The sequence below is a fragment of the Podarcis bocagei genome (assembly GCF_964188305.1).
Source record: "Podarcis bocagei genome assembly, chromosome: 2".
Taxonomy (NCBI): domain Eukaryota; kingdom Metazoa; phylum Chordata; class Lepidosauria; order Squamata; family Lacertidae; genus Podarcis; species Podarcis bocagei.
The window spans coordinates 78610103-78626719 of record NC_138126.1 but is presented as its reverse complement, the minus strand read 5'-3'; the positions used below and the strand labels follow the sequence as shown (position 1 = coordinate 78626719).

Below are 16617 nucleotides of genomic sequence, written 5' to 3'. Positions count from 1 at the left end.
ACAGATTGGTGGACATTTTGCTGATTTGTCAGTAACATTCCAAGCCCATTTTTTTCAGTAAGAATGAATTAAATATATCTGGCAGGAAACAATATATATAGTCCAATGACTTAAAAAAGAAAAAAATCAACAAGAAGAAAAATGTGGCACATGTAGTTGAATCAAAGATCCCCGAAAGAATCTTGTTGATACGACAAAAGTTTCCAGTAAATACCCAACTTTGTCAGCATTATTGATTGGTTCTGGCAATACACGTTCATGCTTCATATTATTCAACTGTTGCTGTTGAAACAGATCAATGGGCAGTGTGAGCAGCAGTAAGTTTTCACCAGCCGTTGAACACTATTTTTTGTTTTCCCTTTCTCCGTGATGCAACTAGCCTGTAATTCACTTTGCTGTGAATGACAAAATATTTATTCAAATTCCACTGTGGTTTGCTGCTTTTACTGCAACTCATTGGCTGGAATCTTATTCGCCTTTGGCTTTGTGTAGACATTTTATTTTCAACTTGTTAATCAGATATAATGTAGAAAGCACCTTTTTTCAAATCACTGAGACTATACTGAAATAGAGACTTGTGTCCAATAAAGGATCATAGACATAAAATGGTTTCTTTTAATCTTCTAACAAAATGTTTTATTAATGATTTTGTTTTTAATTGTATGTTTCACCCAAACCTAATCTGTAGAGGGGTGTGGACTGCTGACAACTATCAGGAACAACCAAAGAAAGGAAGAGATTCTTCCAAACGAAAAAGAAGTGTTATACTTCCTATTCCCTGGCTTGGATCCTAAGTGGCTTCTGCCTTGTTGGGAGGCAGGCTGAAACAGCAGTCTGAAACACAACAGTTGGAGTCGAATATCACCCAGAGGGTCATAGGTTTCCCATTCTTGCTTTATTGCCTGTACTCAACCATGCTTGTGATGAATGGGTCCTCTGCAACAGGCGCGCCGAGTTGCGCCCAACATTTTTTTTTTGGGGGGGGGGGAATGTCACATGTGCATGATGTCACACGCATGACACCTCCCCCCCCAACCAACCCAGCCAGACATCCACCGGGTGCATTTTCTGGAGGGGGCGACCAGGCGCCCTCTCCCTCCAACAAACTCCCATCGAAGCCTGGCTTTAGCGTGTGAGGGAGCTTCCTCAGAGTGAAGAGTTGGCGGCAGAGAGCTGCCGCCCTTCTCCTCAACTGGGCTGCAAGCACACAGCTCTTCCGCAGCAGAAAGAGGCTGCTGGCTGGGGCAGAGAGAGGCTGCGGTGTGCGAGGCGCCTAGCTGCGGCTGCTCTGTCCCCGGGTCAGGCCTGACCCAAGGGGCGGAGACAGGCTGCGGCGCGCAAGGGATTGGGCGCACGGATTGGTTCACCCTCGCGCGTCCCGCCCGGCTGCCGAGCACTCAATATGGGGGAGGCTGAGCTCCGTGCCCCAAAATATTGAGGTGGCTGAAGCCCCCTCCGCCCCATATACTCGGCGTCGCTGCTCTGCAATGTTGCTGTGAGTACAGAGGGCTTCTCCACTCTTTCCATGCTTTAAAGCTCTGCGTCCAAGCACACTTTTTTTTGCTCCAGAGCTGTGGAAACCTGCACTTTAAAGCTCAATCGGAGCAAACAGCAATCCACGGAAAACCCGAGTCGATGTTTGCTCTGACTGAGCGCTAAAGAGCGGGTCTTGTGGAAAAGGCTCTGGAGCAAACAACAAGTTTGTTTTTCAGAAATGGTGCTTTTAAGCGCAGACCTGTGCCTGGAAAGAGCAAGGCAAAAGATAAGGGCATCTAAGCCATAAGTGCCAATTTTTGCATCACATTACTAAATATTCCAAAGGGGTATCTTGTGATAGGGAGAGCTGCAGCATATGGTTGTGGCATATTTAGATAGCCGTTTTGCTCCAGAAGCCTGGCAAATCTGGGTACTTAAAAAAAGTGACAACCCACAAGCAGACTACATGAATCCTTCGCATGTTGTCACTTGCCCTTCCTGACCCACATTCACTAGAAACCAATATCAAAACAGCCGCGTATTGGACCTGCAGCTCAGAAACATGACTAGCATTAGTGTTTGGATTTGCCTGCTTCTTAACATCAGTAATCACTGAAACCTTCATTAAACTTTGAATGCAAAACGTAACAACCAAAGTGGGAGGACAAAACCCCCAACATGTCAGCTGAAATTAGAACAATCTCTTTCTGTTTGCATTCCCTCCCAGTTTGTAATTAATTGTAAAGCCAAACAGAATAGTGGTGTGCTTGACTTTGGGGGAGAATAAGCAGTTGCACATTGGCCAAAAAGACGTGCGTGGTTCATCACATGCTTGCTGAAATCCCATGTACGGTGTCAGAGCTGACAAGCCATGGCTTCCTGTGCCATTTTAACTATGTTTTATTAAGGAGTGGGACCTGCTGGGCCTTGTAGCTGGCACGGCTTCCTTCTCACATACCAGCTGAATTCCCACCACTGCCTCAGACACTCTCTAGCTGGATGCATTACATGGTATTTTTAGAAGCCCTGCGTGCCATCTTCTGTCACATGTCTCTCGAGATTTTTTCCACTGTTTTTCACCCATCAAAGATATATCCTGTTGTTTTGTGCGGGTTTCAGCACTTGGGGAAGGAAGCAGGGAGGTCTTAGAACATGCTGCATTGTTAAACAGGGCAGCTGAAATGAAACAAGATGTGCACATGTTACATGTTATGACAGAAAATATCTAGGGGTGGCTTTCAGCCGCCTGCTCCCTGCAACAAAATGCCCAAGAAATTCAACACCTCAAGCCATAGTGGTCTGTTTGCTTGCTCCCAGTTTTGGCATCAACGTTCAATTCTCCTGCATCACGCAACCTTCTCTGACAACAGGTTTGTACTGAGCATGTGCAGGGGACACCCTTATGCCTGCATAACATTGGCCACAAAAATGCCTTTTAATAAAAACTGTAAGCATGTTCTACAACTCATGGATTATGGCACATTACTAGAGATGCTCTCATGGGCTTCAGAAAACAATTTCCCCAAAGGCAAACAAAGAAATCATTACCCCCAACCCCCCCCTGCAAAGTCTATGGTAGGAAAACATACATCACTTGCCAACTTCTCGAGATCATTCACCACAGCTTTAATTCATACAAAAACAAGCCATTTCTCATAGTTTTTGGTGGTAGCTGGTGCCCACTGGGCTGGTGGAGTGGAATCAGGGCCACCAACAGGAGCCAGAGCGAGGGCCAATAACAGGTAGAGCCAACTCATTCAAGGTGTGCCCCAAGCCTCCACCCTACTAAGTTCAGAAAGTGTTGCCAAGCCCTGGACTGGTTGTAAGAAGGCAGACAGGTATGGGCTGGATGAGGGGTGTCCCATTCCTCACCCTCCAACATTTCTCTGATGAAAATAGGGACGTCCTAAGGAAAAGAGGGACATTCTGGGATCAAATCAGAAACCGGGACGTCTTCTGTAAATCTGGGACTGTCCCTGAAAAATAGGGACAATTGGAGGGTCTGCCATCTGCCCTAATAGATCAGCTTCCACTAATCCTTTCTACCCCAAGTTAAGCATGAGCCTAAATTTAAGAATTTATCTCTCTTAGATTGCTGAGCTTCAAATCTGCCTGTTGAATCATTTTCTAATGATAAGTCACAGAATCTAGTCCTCACCCACAATTTCTTATTATCACCCTTAAAATAAATGAATATGTATATGGAGGGAGTGCGGGTGTAAGATTTAAATAATATATAATATAGGACTGCAAAATGTCTTATTTAAATATGTACATCATTTTCTGTATGTGTCCTGTCTCTCTCCCACCCACACACCCTCCACAAAGATATACTTTTCTTCACAACAAACATTTTGAAAGCTGGAAAGTTCTGTGAAACCCCAAAGCTATGATGGTCTAATAAAAGGCAGCATCATTAAAACATGGCTATCACCTAAATACTAAATCATTTCAAATAAACTGCCATGCGAATGCAACCACAGTGAGCTCTTTGGAAGAAGCATGGGATTCAAGCACAGCAGATAGACAGACAAACAAACAAACATACATACATACATACATACATACATACATACATATACAGCCTATGACTAAGTAATGAAGGAAAGAATTCGGGAAAGCCTTTCAAACAAAAGGTGTACTTTGAGCACAAGAAGAGTAGCATCGGCACAGAGTATAACCCTCGCTGCTTATGAAATGGATTTCAAATGTTCAAGGCCTGCTCTCTTCAAAAACTGTTCCTTATCTTTCCCTGACCTGTGAATAACCCAAAGTCACTCTAAAATGTGAATCCAGAAAGTGGATGGAACTGTTGTTTGACATATTTTTGGCCACAGGAGACCATACCAGGAGTACATTATAGTGGCTCGACTCCAAATAATTTTCACATGAATTACTAAAGTGCCATAAATGTATAATTTATTAGTATTTAAATAAATCACAGAGACCATGAGTGCTTTAAAGTTATCAGCATAAAGATGCACAGAATACCAAATTATAATTACTTAAAAAAGGTTCTTCAGTACAATAACCTCATGTGTACTATATTGCATGTTCAAAACAAGATGAGCAGAGTTAAGCACCAAGATGATCATAGCCATTTTCAGACTGTGCTCTGGAGAAGCCTTGATAAAGTTTATCGGGAGATATTCAGTGAGCAGATAAGGTCATGGCAGGCAAACTTCTCTGGAAGGTGGTTAACTCACTACAAGCTGCTAGTGCTGCAGTTAAGTAATTGTAGACCAGGGCGGGGAAAGAACTTGCGGCCCTCCAGAGTTGTTGTTGGGCTCCACTTTTCTTTCATCCCAGCCAGCATGACCAATGGTCAGGGATTATTGGAGTTGTAGCCCAACATCACCTAGACATTCCCTACTGAGTGGTCACCTGAGGGGTGGTGGTGAGAAAATGAGCTATTGCTTTATCTTGCTAGGAAAAAACAACTGGGAAAGACGCAATCCACCTAGTCTAATTCTGTCGCTTACCCCGTTTTCACAGCCAAAACTCAAAGGACAAAAATGACCCAACTTAGTTTATTCACTTTGACATCCTTCCTTCAAATCACTGTGGTTGGAGTGCACCGGGAAGATTATTCAATCAATCAATCAATCAATCAATCAATCATTGCATTTGTTTGCTGACTTTTTAAAGTTAAAACTATGCTCGAGACGGCTTGCAACATGTAAAAAAATTACATAACTACAACCATAACTAAAGTAGTCATAAACAATCATTGAAACATCAAAAAATACACAACCAATTTGAACGATGAATCATGAGATTCAAAATAAAGATACGAAAAATTAACGTCAACAACACCAACAACCCCCACCCACTTTTAATCACTGTGATTAAAAATTGGCCCTGTCCATCAAAACAAAAGACCCTGCCCCAATTCTTTCACCCCACGTCTCCTGACTAATTTCTCAGAAAAGAAAAGAGGGATGGGGGCGGTCATGTGGTTGACATTTTGGAAATGCTGAAGCAACAGAGCTACTCCAAAGTTGAGGATTCCCTGATTCACCCTGATGTGCCTTGTTAACAATGCAATCCAATTTGGGAATGTGAGAGTCTGCCTTGAATCATCCCAATTTACCTGGTTATTTGGAATACACAAAGAGCCGATGCACATCCCTAGAATACACTGTCTGTCTTGAGAAGTGCCATGCTGATGAGAGCTTTCAAATAATTGTGGCCAATTGCACAACTTAAGTAACGTCCACACCATACTTTTAATTCACTCCTACACTACTTTTAACAGTCGTGGCTTCCCCCAAAGAATCCTGGGAAGTGTAGTTTGTTAAGAGTACTGGGAAGCAAAGCTCTGTGGGGGGATAAACTACAGTTCCCAGGATCCTTTGAGGGCATCTGTGACTGTTAAAGTGACATAAGCCTCTTTATGCAGCATTCTGAACCTTCAAAAGCTACGTATTTCATAATATGTTGGGATTCCAGTATGGCCTAGGTGCGGGTGTATCATAAATGCTCCTTTTTAATCTTTATGCAAACGTGCCCACAAATACACAAGGCTCTTGCTAAGCAACCTGGCCGTGACATTGATCTAGTAGTTCCCCAAAATTACACAAAAAAGAAAAAAGATTGAGGCACTTGCCTATCGATGCTGAAAGCATGGAGTATTGTTGGCGGGAGGATCCTGTGTTCTGAACACTGTGTCAAGGCAGCCCAGCTCAACATGCAACATCAGCCTTTTCTATCAAAACACTTCTACAAAGATATAAAATTGAAATCCTCAATAACTGAAAGAAATTTATGAATGTTTATTTTACAGTACGTCTAAATGGCTAGCTGAAAGAAAATAATGCAAACCGGTATGAGCAATGTCTAAAAAACTGAAAGATCATCATAATCTGTCTTGCTGCTGCAAAGGCGCATTTCAGTTTATATTGAAAACAAAATAAAATGGCCAAAAATATTATGAAGTGCATCACATTTCTTGGGCGGACATAGCTAGGGTCACAACAGATATTGCTTTTAAATATGTTTATCTGCAGATTAACATAAAGACTGTTCTGTAGAGTCCCAATAAATGGGATTTGTTTTGTGCGTTGCCCTCCTCCCAGGGGATCTGAGCTCAGATTCAGCTTGCAGATGAAGATGGATGAAGTTAACTCTGACAGACATAAATAATGCAGCCTGCTAGAAGTAACACTGTACCATAGCTAGGCGCACCTCCTTTCAGGGGAGGTGGGATACAGGTAGGAGTGGACAGCTTTTTCCAAGTGCTCACTCAGAGAGGTTCACATCATTATCTTAGTTATCTTTATAATAACTCGGTATGGAAGATCATTACCCCCACGATCCACATGGGAGAAAGAGCATGGCCATCACATAAAACCATTCACCATTTTTGTGCTTTATTTTCTCATGTATTGCTTCTTCCAATACTTTTGGGTCTTGCTTGTGAGGATGCCAAGCTCTTGTACAGACAAGGCCTGAGAGCCAACAGACACACAATGCTGACCAGAGATCTTTTGCTGCTCAAAGCAGGGATGAGGTAGGACCCAGATAGCACCCATGGCCCATCTAGAGGCGGCCTGACTACAAGCAAGCCTTGAAGGCTTTTAAAGCAGAGGTTGGATGGTCATCTGTCATGTATGATCTGGCGGAGGTTCCTGCATTGCAGGGCGTTGGGCTAGATGACCCTCAGGGTCTCTTCCACCTCTATAATTCAATGATTCCATGCCACATTGGGGTTTGCAAAAGCCTTTCAGAATTTCCCTCAGTTTTATAGAGAGCATGAAGACACATCATGCCCTCAGATTACAGATTCAGTGATGTAGTTAAAGTCTTTCTGCTCTCAGTAACAAAAAATTAAGGAATTCTTTACCACTGTTATGCAGGTATTGAAGTACTGAAGATTAGAAATAAAGGCCATTTGTGGTGGTGGATTAGAGCAAATTTAACATGTACATATTTCTCATTAATCTTCTACACAGAAAGATCTAGGCTGCATCGAACTTCTACAAGTGTTCCCAACTGCCAGGGCAGTTTTTCAGAAATAAAATTGTGGGGGGAGGGGATCTTTATACATGTAAAGGTGAATTTTTAGAGCAAAAGAAAACATATTATCACAAAAGCTCACAAGCTGCTTCAAGACCAGAATGGTAAATCATTCACAAGCACAGTGGGCAACCTCGGAGAATTTAATTTCTCACAGCCTAACAATGGCTCCCTGATAGTGCACTAGCATGGGCCAGCCTAATTTAAGAATTACTGTTCTTCCGTGTCTTAGCTCTTAAAAGGTATGGCCTAAAAAGAGAGGAAGCAAATATTACTCAACCTAGCAGATCTAGGTTGCCTAGATGCAGAATTGTCTAGAAAATATACCTTACCTTGAGTTCAAAGATATATAGGCAAATCTGTTTTCATAAATTACTGATGTTTTCTTGCTTTTGCAGTGACGTGAATTTCAGAATAGTGAACAATATCCTTCAGTTGCTATTGTCCTAATACTTGATATCTTACTATCCCTCCCTCTATACCATCGTCATCAAGAGACCACCACCACCAGTTTTATTAGTTAAGTTGGAGGCAAACATGATTAAAAAGCACACTATTGGTTTTATCCATGTAATAAAAAGTGAGCTTTATGACTGTATTAATTTTATATTATTATTATTATTATTTATTATTATTATTATTATTTGTAAGCTGCCTCCCAAACAAAACAAATTCATTGGAAAGGTGAGGTAAAATAAATAATTTTCCAGTTGAGAATAGTTAAGTTGGGGCAGGGCAGTTAAGTTGTCCAAGAATTTTCCTGAAGGTTCTGTCACAAAGCTGCTGTTTATCTCAAACTGCCCTTCCTGAGAGGAAATAGCAAAATTCTGAGGCAAGCATTCACATCTGTCACAGGCTTAACCAACCTGTATTACTTCAATAAAGATACCCAACATTTTACCACAAAACTGCACCTTCTCTCCAACTGCTTATGTCTATGCATATGAATATGTATACAAATGTATTTATTAACACACACTCTGCACCAAGCACTCACGCGAGTATACCTCGGAAGAAATGAAGCAATACAGCTCTTTTTCTGATTATAATTTTTTGGGAATGGCTATTTTTCCAAATTTCAATTCAATCTGTTTTATGCCTTTTTCGTTTGTAGTTTTACGCCATTCCATATTATTTCTTTATTGCAAAAAAGTCAACATGCATCTTAGAAATTCAGAGTGTAATCAATAAAACAAACATTACATGTATGAATTTAAATGTATAAACAGTTAGAAATCCAACAATATCTCCTAATATACTATTACACAAGTTCACAATCTTGTAAAAACTATAATACAAGTTTACTATACATTGAGAGGAATTTACCATTCCTTTTCACATGATTTTGTTAAAAACTGTTGAAGCATCTCCACTGTATGTGGGCATATATTTTTCAAATCAGTTTTCGGATGCTAGGCTTTTTTATGCTCAAGGATTTAAAACAAACCAACCAAAATTTTTATACCACAGTTTAATTGACAGCTTATATAGTAGAAGCATTAATATCTGTAGAGGTTGAGGGGGTGATTCACTGACCATTTACATTGTGGCATTCTTCTGGATTGCAATGGGATTACACACTAAGTGGTCAGTGAAGTGGTACTCCTTGTGTAGTAGCCTTTTATTTCAGATTGATTTATCATTCTCAAGTCACTTAGTAGGTATTATATTATGCTGTCCATCATAGCTTATGAATGCAGAAGTGACAATTCCACAGCAATAAAAAATGAAGTGTTACCAGAAGTTACCTACCTAGAAACACAAACGGTATCCTACTAAGTTCTAATACACAACACAGGGAGATCCATAGCTATGTCAAAATGAAGGTCACTTTGAACTAGTTTTCCTTTCTCCTTTGTATTAAGTGAGTTACTACTATGCTGCCCATCACTTACATTCTCAGTAACGTAATAGTATGCTTTCAATACATGGGTTCAGGGGCACAACTCATTTTTGTGCTTCTGGCCTGAGAAATCACATTTAAGATGTCACCAGAGGATTTATGTAAGCCAACAAATATTTTAAAAGAAAAGAGAAGGGGGGAAAATCCCCATTAAATAAATATTTTCCCCATGGCCCCTAATCTTTCTCGCTCCCCATGAAAAAAAAAGCCAACACTCTGAGCAAGGACATCCATCCTGTTCTGAACAGTGTGCTAACAAAATGTTATTTTAAAACCATATGAAAAGGAATCCTATCCGGTCTACCTGTGCCAAAGGCTATTGAAATTTCTCTTACAGCTTCATTCACTCACTGTAATCTTCCGGATACAAAAATACAAGAATTCTTATGGAAATCTAGATGCTGGTAGTTTTAGTACACAAAAAAAGCAAAATATTTACACAATTATACAGTTTTAAGAAAACCCTGTACAATATATATATATACACATATATAAATCCTTTGTTCCCTCTATCATTTGATTAAACTGTTCAGATTCAAGCATTTTGCTGCAATGGGTCAGTATATGTGATGGCCACATACTGAGTCACAGGCATTCCAAAGACATTGCAGGCAATGGGGGGGAAGAGCAAGGCTTTGCCTGTTACGGTGTGCAATATTCGTGCTTTCTTCTTCTAACGTAATTCACTGAGATTAAACATTAGTCGGAATGTAGCAATAATCTAGAAAACAAAGGTCTTTGTGTAAAGGGCAAAAAACTGCTGACAAATTACACTCCTCTCCAAGTATGACTTGGAATTTAAATTGATACTACTTTGGACTTTACATACCACAACACACACAACAGTACCCAAAAGAACAGAGTGCTTGACTTTATGTAGCTAGCTGAGATCTAATGTAGTACTTCTGATACTTAAGAGAGGGTAAAGTACCATTTGCAGTAATACATTTTAATAGAAAACTTCAAAAATAATAGGTTTTTTTTTACTTGCTTGCATTAGTGTTCCAGTACCACAGGAGTTGAGAACAGTACTGTTTGCTCTGCTTCTTTGACTCTAACATTCAGAACGCTGTGGCGTAACATACTTTCCTATATAAAATGGCCCTAATGTGTACTGGCATAGTACAGAGGCACCAAGAGTGTGTGTGTGGGATCTACAGGACAATGTGCTTAGGCTTAACAGAAGCAAGTGACACATGAGTTGAGTATGAAGATCTATTGCCCTGGAAAGCCAAAATAGTTTAATACGGTTTCTACCGCAATCTACCCCAGCTACTGTTAGGTGCTATAAAAAAGTGGTGTGGGGGAAGGAAGGGAAAGCATAACCAAAAAGCATGGAAATAAAAAGCATCTAAGTTAATCAGTCTCTTTTCAACATTTCTTTTACCAAAGTTGCTCTCTTTAGAGTTAAGCACAATATTATTAGAAGTGATGGTCTCTTATCATTTTAATGATTTTTCTAAAAAAGACTTGGGGCTTTCTGTCTTAAAAAAAGAACAAGTTGCTTTGAATACTGTGGAGGCTTGACCTAAAAAGGTTAAAAAAAAAAGAGAGCTTATTTAGCTACAGAGGACAGAAAATGAACTCAAATGGCTGGACACTTTTAAAAGCACTTAGATGTATTTCCTTATACCAGCTATTCATCAAGCACTAACTGCTCTGTTCATTTTAATAGGATTCATGCAGGAGGTCCATGGATGCTCCATGAAAGTAAATGTGGAATTCACAGAGCAGTGGTAAGCTGCACCCAAAAAGTAGTAAGGCTGGACTATGTCTGAAGATCAGATTGAGAAGAACTGCCATATTAGACAAGAGTAGCTGTCATTGATGTGGACTTGTTTGAATGTGGAGATGGGCAGAATTGCCCTGTAATTCTGCTAGATAGCTGAATGGTATCATCCACAGTAAGATTAGGAGCAATTCTGGACAGGTGTGAAACTTACTCAAACTGAATAACTTGTCTGCCACCTAACTAAGGGACTTTTGAATTACCAAATTCCAGGAAATGTTGACATATAAATGAACTTCACAGAAAGCTCTCATCTCACACTACATTACTAAATAAAGCCTATAAAGCCATTGATAGCTTGAAAAAGCTCCATATTTTAAAAACAAAATAAACACAAGTTGGGCTTGAAAGATTGATACATTCCATCTTCAGAGGATCACAACCACCTTTGCAACACTTAGCCTTTGGCTGATCGTGGCTACTTATTTGTTAAGTTTAATATCTCAAACTCACACTTGCTTTCTTGTGTGTATGAAAATAAAAACAAAAAACAAAAACAATTTTTGGCTCATTGACTTCCTTTAAATATTTTTTTAAAAGTTTTAGTTCAACAATTCTAAAACTATTGATTCCATTTCAAGTTTCATCTTCTCCAGGAACGAGATTCATCTTCGTCTTCGTCTTCGTCATCATCATCTTCAGGCAAAAATAAATCTGAAGCTTCTGTCTCCTGAATAAAGACAAAATATAATACGCTTATTTTTTTAATGTACGATACCACAATAGTCAGTTGCAACCTTTTGGTCCATATCAGTGATTCTACTTGACTTGAAAAATGTGGGCAAAATTTTCCCTTGGATATTCCTCTAAATATGCTACATGCCAGGGTTAAACATGCAGAGAAAACATAGCAAAAATGGATCTGGGTGGTGAAATGTGACAACTGAATCTGAGTGCTCTGAAGTGATTAGAGAGCATAATGGACAGGGCTTTCTCAGCAGCGGCCCCTACCTTATGAAACGCCTTCTCAAGGGATGTGCTGGCCACTTCAGCTTAAAAAAAAAATCACTTTTCAAATAGCCTTTATGTGTCTTATTGGTCATGCAATTGTTTTTGTGGCTCTGGAAATGGCTTTTGTATTTGCTAAAATATACTCTATTTTTCGATTATATAGCATCATAATAAACTATAAAGTAACACAGCTTTGAGTATTATTTTAACAGAAAAAACAAGGTATAAATATCAAATTAATCGAATACAATTATAATATATTCTTGTGTTTTATGCTTGTATTTTGCTTGGCACCTTGGGTGGACTTGGTCCAGAAAGGTGGTGTATAAATTGCTAAAGAATTAAAAACAACCAACTGTCCACCATCTGATTCATGCTGTGGAGTTATGAACCAAATTAAAGAACAGGAGGATTTAGTCACAAAACGGCGAGAATGCAGACAACCTTAAGGTTCTCCTAAAATATCTTCAGCATTCAGAAATGCCCTTCCAGGACAGTTCCTATAATGAGCTCAAAACAGTAAGAAGCAAAAAAATAAAATAAAATAAAAAGTGTTTGAGAGAGGCTTTGATAGACAAGCAGCGCTTAAACATAATTCCAGTACCTCTTCCTTGGGTTCCTCTTCCTCCGTTTCTGTGGACACAGAGGGTACCTTGGGTTTATGCCATGATATCTGTAGTCGTCGGTCTTTGAACTTTAATCCTTGGTTGGCCGCCTAGAGTAGGATTTTTTTTGGGGGGTGGGAGGGGTGGGAAGAGAAGACAATAATACAAATTATGTGCTAAGAAGCAGAGGCTATTTGCTGTTATAGCAGAAGGATCACCATGTGCACTTCCAAGAAGTCTTTCTACTATACAGTATAGTACTCATGCCTATGCAAGGACTCCTGATTTAATGTGGGGTTAGATTTGGTGACCTGGACCTGCTCTGACCTGGTTTGGATCCTGAATCCAAATTGCAGTGTTACCAGTGTTGTAACTAACTGCAACACTAAGACACAAAGCTTTATTTAAAAAAATAAATAAAAAATAAATAAATCCCTGGCTTCAAAGTTATAGTGGTCAATGAGCGAAGTCTAGCTCCCCTCCCACCTCATACAATGTTGTGTTGCAACATTTTCTGTCTGAGCTCTGAAATGGGCTCTGTCTGTCTCCCTGTTTTGAGCTCTGAATTGATTCGCCTTGATTTAGAGTTGCCTTAACCAGATTTTGTTCCGGGTTTGGCTAAATTGGTTGCACAGCCCTAATAATCAGAGTTTATACTCTCTACTACAAGCATTTCTCTGAATCATAATTTAAACAAGCATATTCATTGGCTGAATTATAAACCAGTGATCAAATATTCAATGCCTTTGTAAAAGTAGTACCCCCCCAAATATATTAATGAACCACTTTCCATTCAAGCAGATATTTTAGTGCATCTTAGAGGAGTACAAAATAAAAAAATTCCTTCCAGTAGCACCTTAAAGACCAACTAAGTTAGTTCTTGGTATGAGCTTTCGTGTGCATGCACACTTCTTCAGATACCATGCACACGAAAGCTCATACCAAGAACTAACTTAGTTGGTCTTTAAGGTGCTACTGGAAGGAATTTTTTTATTTTGACTATGGCAGACCAACACGGCTACCTATCTGTTAGAGGAGTACAGTAATGTTAGCTTATAATTACTTACATTTTCAGCTTCAGAACGGGATTTAAATGTTAGAACAACACTTAAAGGAGAATCCTCCTCTTGAAGGCCTTCAATATCTCCAAATTTCTGTAAAACACATACGATGAATAAGATCTATGCATGCTCTTCTAGGGCTGCATGTTAATGAACCCTAACTCACTGAAAGCCAGTGCAATATAGTAGTTATAGTGATGGAGTAGGATCAGGGAGTTTGCAGGTTCAAATTCCTACTCCTTGGACCATTTAATCTCTTAGCCTCAGTCTACTTCATATGTGAAGATCACACATACTTGGGAGGAGAGGCAGAATACAAAAAGTGGGAATATGAGCTCAGGTATATTTGTGTATGTGTGTGTGTGTATTTTATTAGTGACAGAACAAATTTCCAGGGGAGGCAGAAATTGCTCTCCCTCTTCTTCTAAGCATATATGCTTCCTGCTGCTCCAACAGTGCTAACTGGATATCGCCCATATTCTTGCCATCAAAAAGGCTTATGCTCCACCTACATTATGTTTACAGACAAGAAGGCAATGGTGTATTGGATACCCAGAGTGAAACAGAAGAAAAGGAAGCAGAGACCAGTGTTTCTGCTTATTGTCTGCAGATCTTCAAAAACGCTTACCTGTCTATATGTAAAGAAAGCGTTAAAATTGTGGCAGTTCAATGGTATTGGGCTCTCACATGAAAACTGGCTGGACCAGTTTGCTTCAGGAGTAAAAAATAAGTTAACCTCAAGTAACTCAAAGGTTGACTAATATATAAAGGTATCCAAAGCAGCTTTAGACCCATGACAGTTCCACTAAAAGGCATTAAAAACATGACTTGGACCATGTCGTGACTTGTCTGCGTAAGTAGCTTCCCAAAGATCAGAAATCTTAGAAGGAGGAGGTGGAAGTGGAAGTTACAGCTAGATATTCCTTGAGAGGGTCGATTTCCTTTAGAAGTAAGCTAAATGCAGGTGGATATGTGATGCCATTCCATTTCTAATTTCAACTAGGAAGCAGACAAGATTAACCACAAAAGCAACTAACGCTATACTCAAAATGAAGGAAGCTAAGTTTCAGGGCAGGGATCAGCAAACTTTTTCAGCAGGGGGCCGGTCCACTGTCCCTCAGACCTTGTGGGGGGCTGGACTATATTTTTTTGGGGGGGGGAATGAACAAATTTCTATGCCCCATAAATAACTCAGAGATGCATTTTAAATAAAAGGGCACATTCTACTCATGAAAAAACATGCTGATTCCCGGACCGTCCACAGGCCAGATTTAGAACGTGATTGGGCCAGATCTGGCCCCCGGGCCTTAGTTTGCCTACCCATGTTTTAGGGCAATAATAGCTTTATACTATTCTAGAACAGAGTACAGAAACCAGAACAATTTAATCTAATTTTAGTTACAAATTGCTGACTTACCGCAAAGTGCTGCAGCAACTCATCTTTCTCCTCTTCCACAAAGCCACCAATGGTTATTGCTTTGGGACGGTGGTCTACCACCATATGATTCACTGTACCTCTCCCTCTCCCTCCCCGACCTCGTCCTCGTCCTCTGCTTTGAGAAGGCATCGATTTTCCACGACCAGCGGGCAAGATACCTAAACGGGCAGCCTACAGACAAAAGGAATACACTTTATCTTCCATGAACATTGCAACAGGTTTCATGTATAATATACAGCACAATTAAGATAGTATATAACTTTGAAAACTTACCTCCACCTGTAACTGGGTGAGCTTTTTCCTTAATTCTGTTGTATCTTCCCCGGAAGACAGCCTTTTATGAAAGTCTAGCTCTGCATCCAAAAGTTCCTTCTGTGCCTTTAAAAGGGAATTGGGAATGGGGTGGGGAGAGCAAAAAGCAAGTTTGTTTGCATTTTATTCCATTTATCTCCATACCAAGGTGTGTTAAGATGCTACCTCTTGGGCTTCAATTCTTCTCACCCACTATTTAAGGGCTTAGAGCCTTCAGGGTAAAAACAAATACTTGCAAGCTCCCTTGGGCATCTTTTTGGAACTACAAGCGAGGGATATAAAATGTGATAAATAAAATATTTTAAGGTAGGCTTTGACAGTTATAAAACACTTATTACCCAGCATTGACACTAGCTGTGAGTCGCATGTGACCCCTAGAGGTGATTGGGCAAACTGCAGGCTCTCGTTAGAAAATCTGAAGATCCCGAATACTTATGACTGCAGAAACAGGTTTGAGAAGTTGATAGCGGAATAAAAAAGGGAACTTCGTGTGTGTGTGTGTGTGTGTGTGTGTGTGTGTGTGTGTAGGCTCTTGCTGGCCTTTGCTCAGAAATAAAAGCACTGTGGGCAACGGGACAACATTTAAGGTGAACATCCCTTTAGGGGAAGTGTGGACATTCTTTGTTTTTATTAGTTATGGATCCTCTTCTCTGAGTGAGGGGAAGGGAAGAGTGTTGGGTAGAGTATCTGTGCGCGAGAGGCAGGCCAATTTCATTATACACTAAGTTTCTGGGGTCATCTTACAGCTTTAATAGGAGTCAGGGATGAGAAACCAGACAGAAGGAGGTGACTGAAACCATCTACTGTGGTTCCCTGTGAGGATTAATAGAAGTGGTATAATTTCACATATAGACAGATAGAAGATAGAAGTGATATATTGCATGGAAGGGGTTCCACATTTTGAAGGGGCTGTTGGCAGGACATGCATGGTTCATGATTGTATGCTGGTGGAGGCCTTCTCAACACGTAAGGGAGCATGACCAGAAACCTGTCAAGGCACAGACGCAGCCAGTTGCCCCTTCAACACCTGGATGCCTCTTTATGAGGATAATGCATGTAAAGGT

The 16617-nt window shown here is 40.2% G+C and overlaps 1 protein-coding gene and 1 long non-coding RNA gene across 5 annotated transcripts in view; both read right to left on the bottom strand.

The window, feature by feature from the left end:
* The window catches only part of LOC308579958, a 57727-nt gene extending 49609 nt beyond the window's left edge, over window positions 1–8118 (bottom strand). Inside the window, exons 1-2 of the long non-coding RNA XR_014004654.1 lie at window positions 7827–8118; window positions 6086–6198 (exon numbers count right to left, since the gene is read on the bottom strand). This is a non-coding gene — a long non-coding RNA (uncharacterized lncRNA). The remainder of the gene's footprint in view (window positions 1–6085; window positions 6199–7826) is intronic.
* A 408-nt stretch (window positions 8119–8526) lies between these two features.
* The window catches only part of RBM27 (RNA binding motif protein 27), a 32683-nt gene continuing 24592 nt past the window's right edge, over window positions 8527–16617 (bottom strand). For all 4 annotated transcript variants that reach the window (XM_081181013.1, XM_081181016.1, XM_081181014.1 and 1 more), the window contains 5 exons: window positions 15515–15619; window positions 15221–15412; window positions 13810–13896; window positions 12742–12852; window positions 8527–11856 (listed from right to left, as the gene is read on the bottom strand). In XM_081181013.1, coding sequence (XP_081037139.1) covers window positions 11770–11856; window positions 12742–12852; window positions 13810–13896; window positions 15221–15412; window positions 15515–15619 — 582 coding nt within the window. In that variant the 3' untranslated portion in view covers window positions 8527–11769. The remainder of the gene's footprint in view (window positions 11857–12741; window positions 12853–13809; window positions 13897–15220; window positions 15413–15514; window positions 15620–16617) is intronic.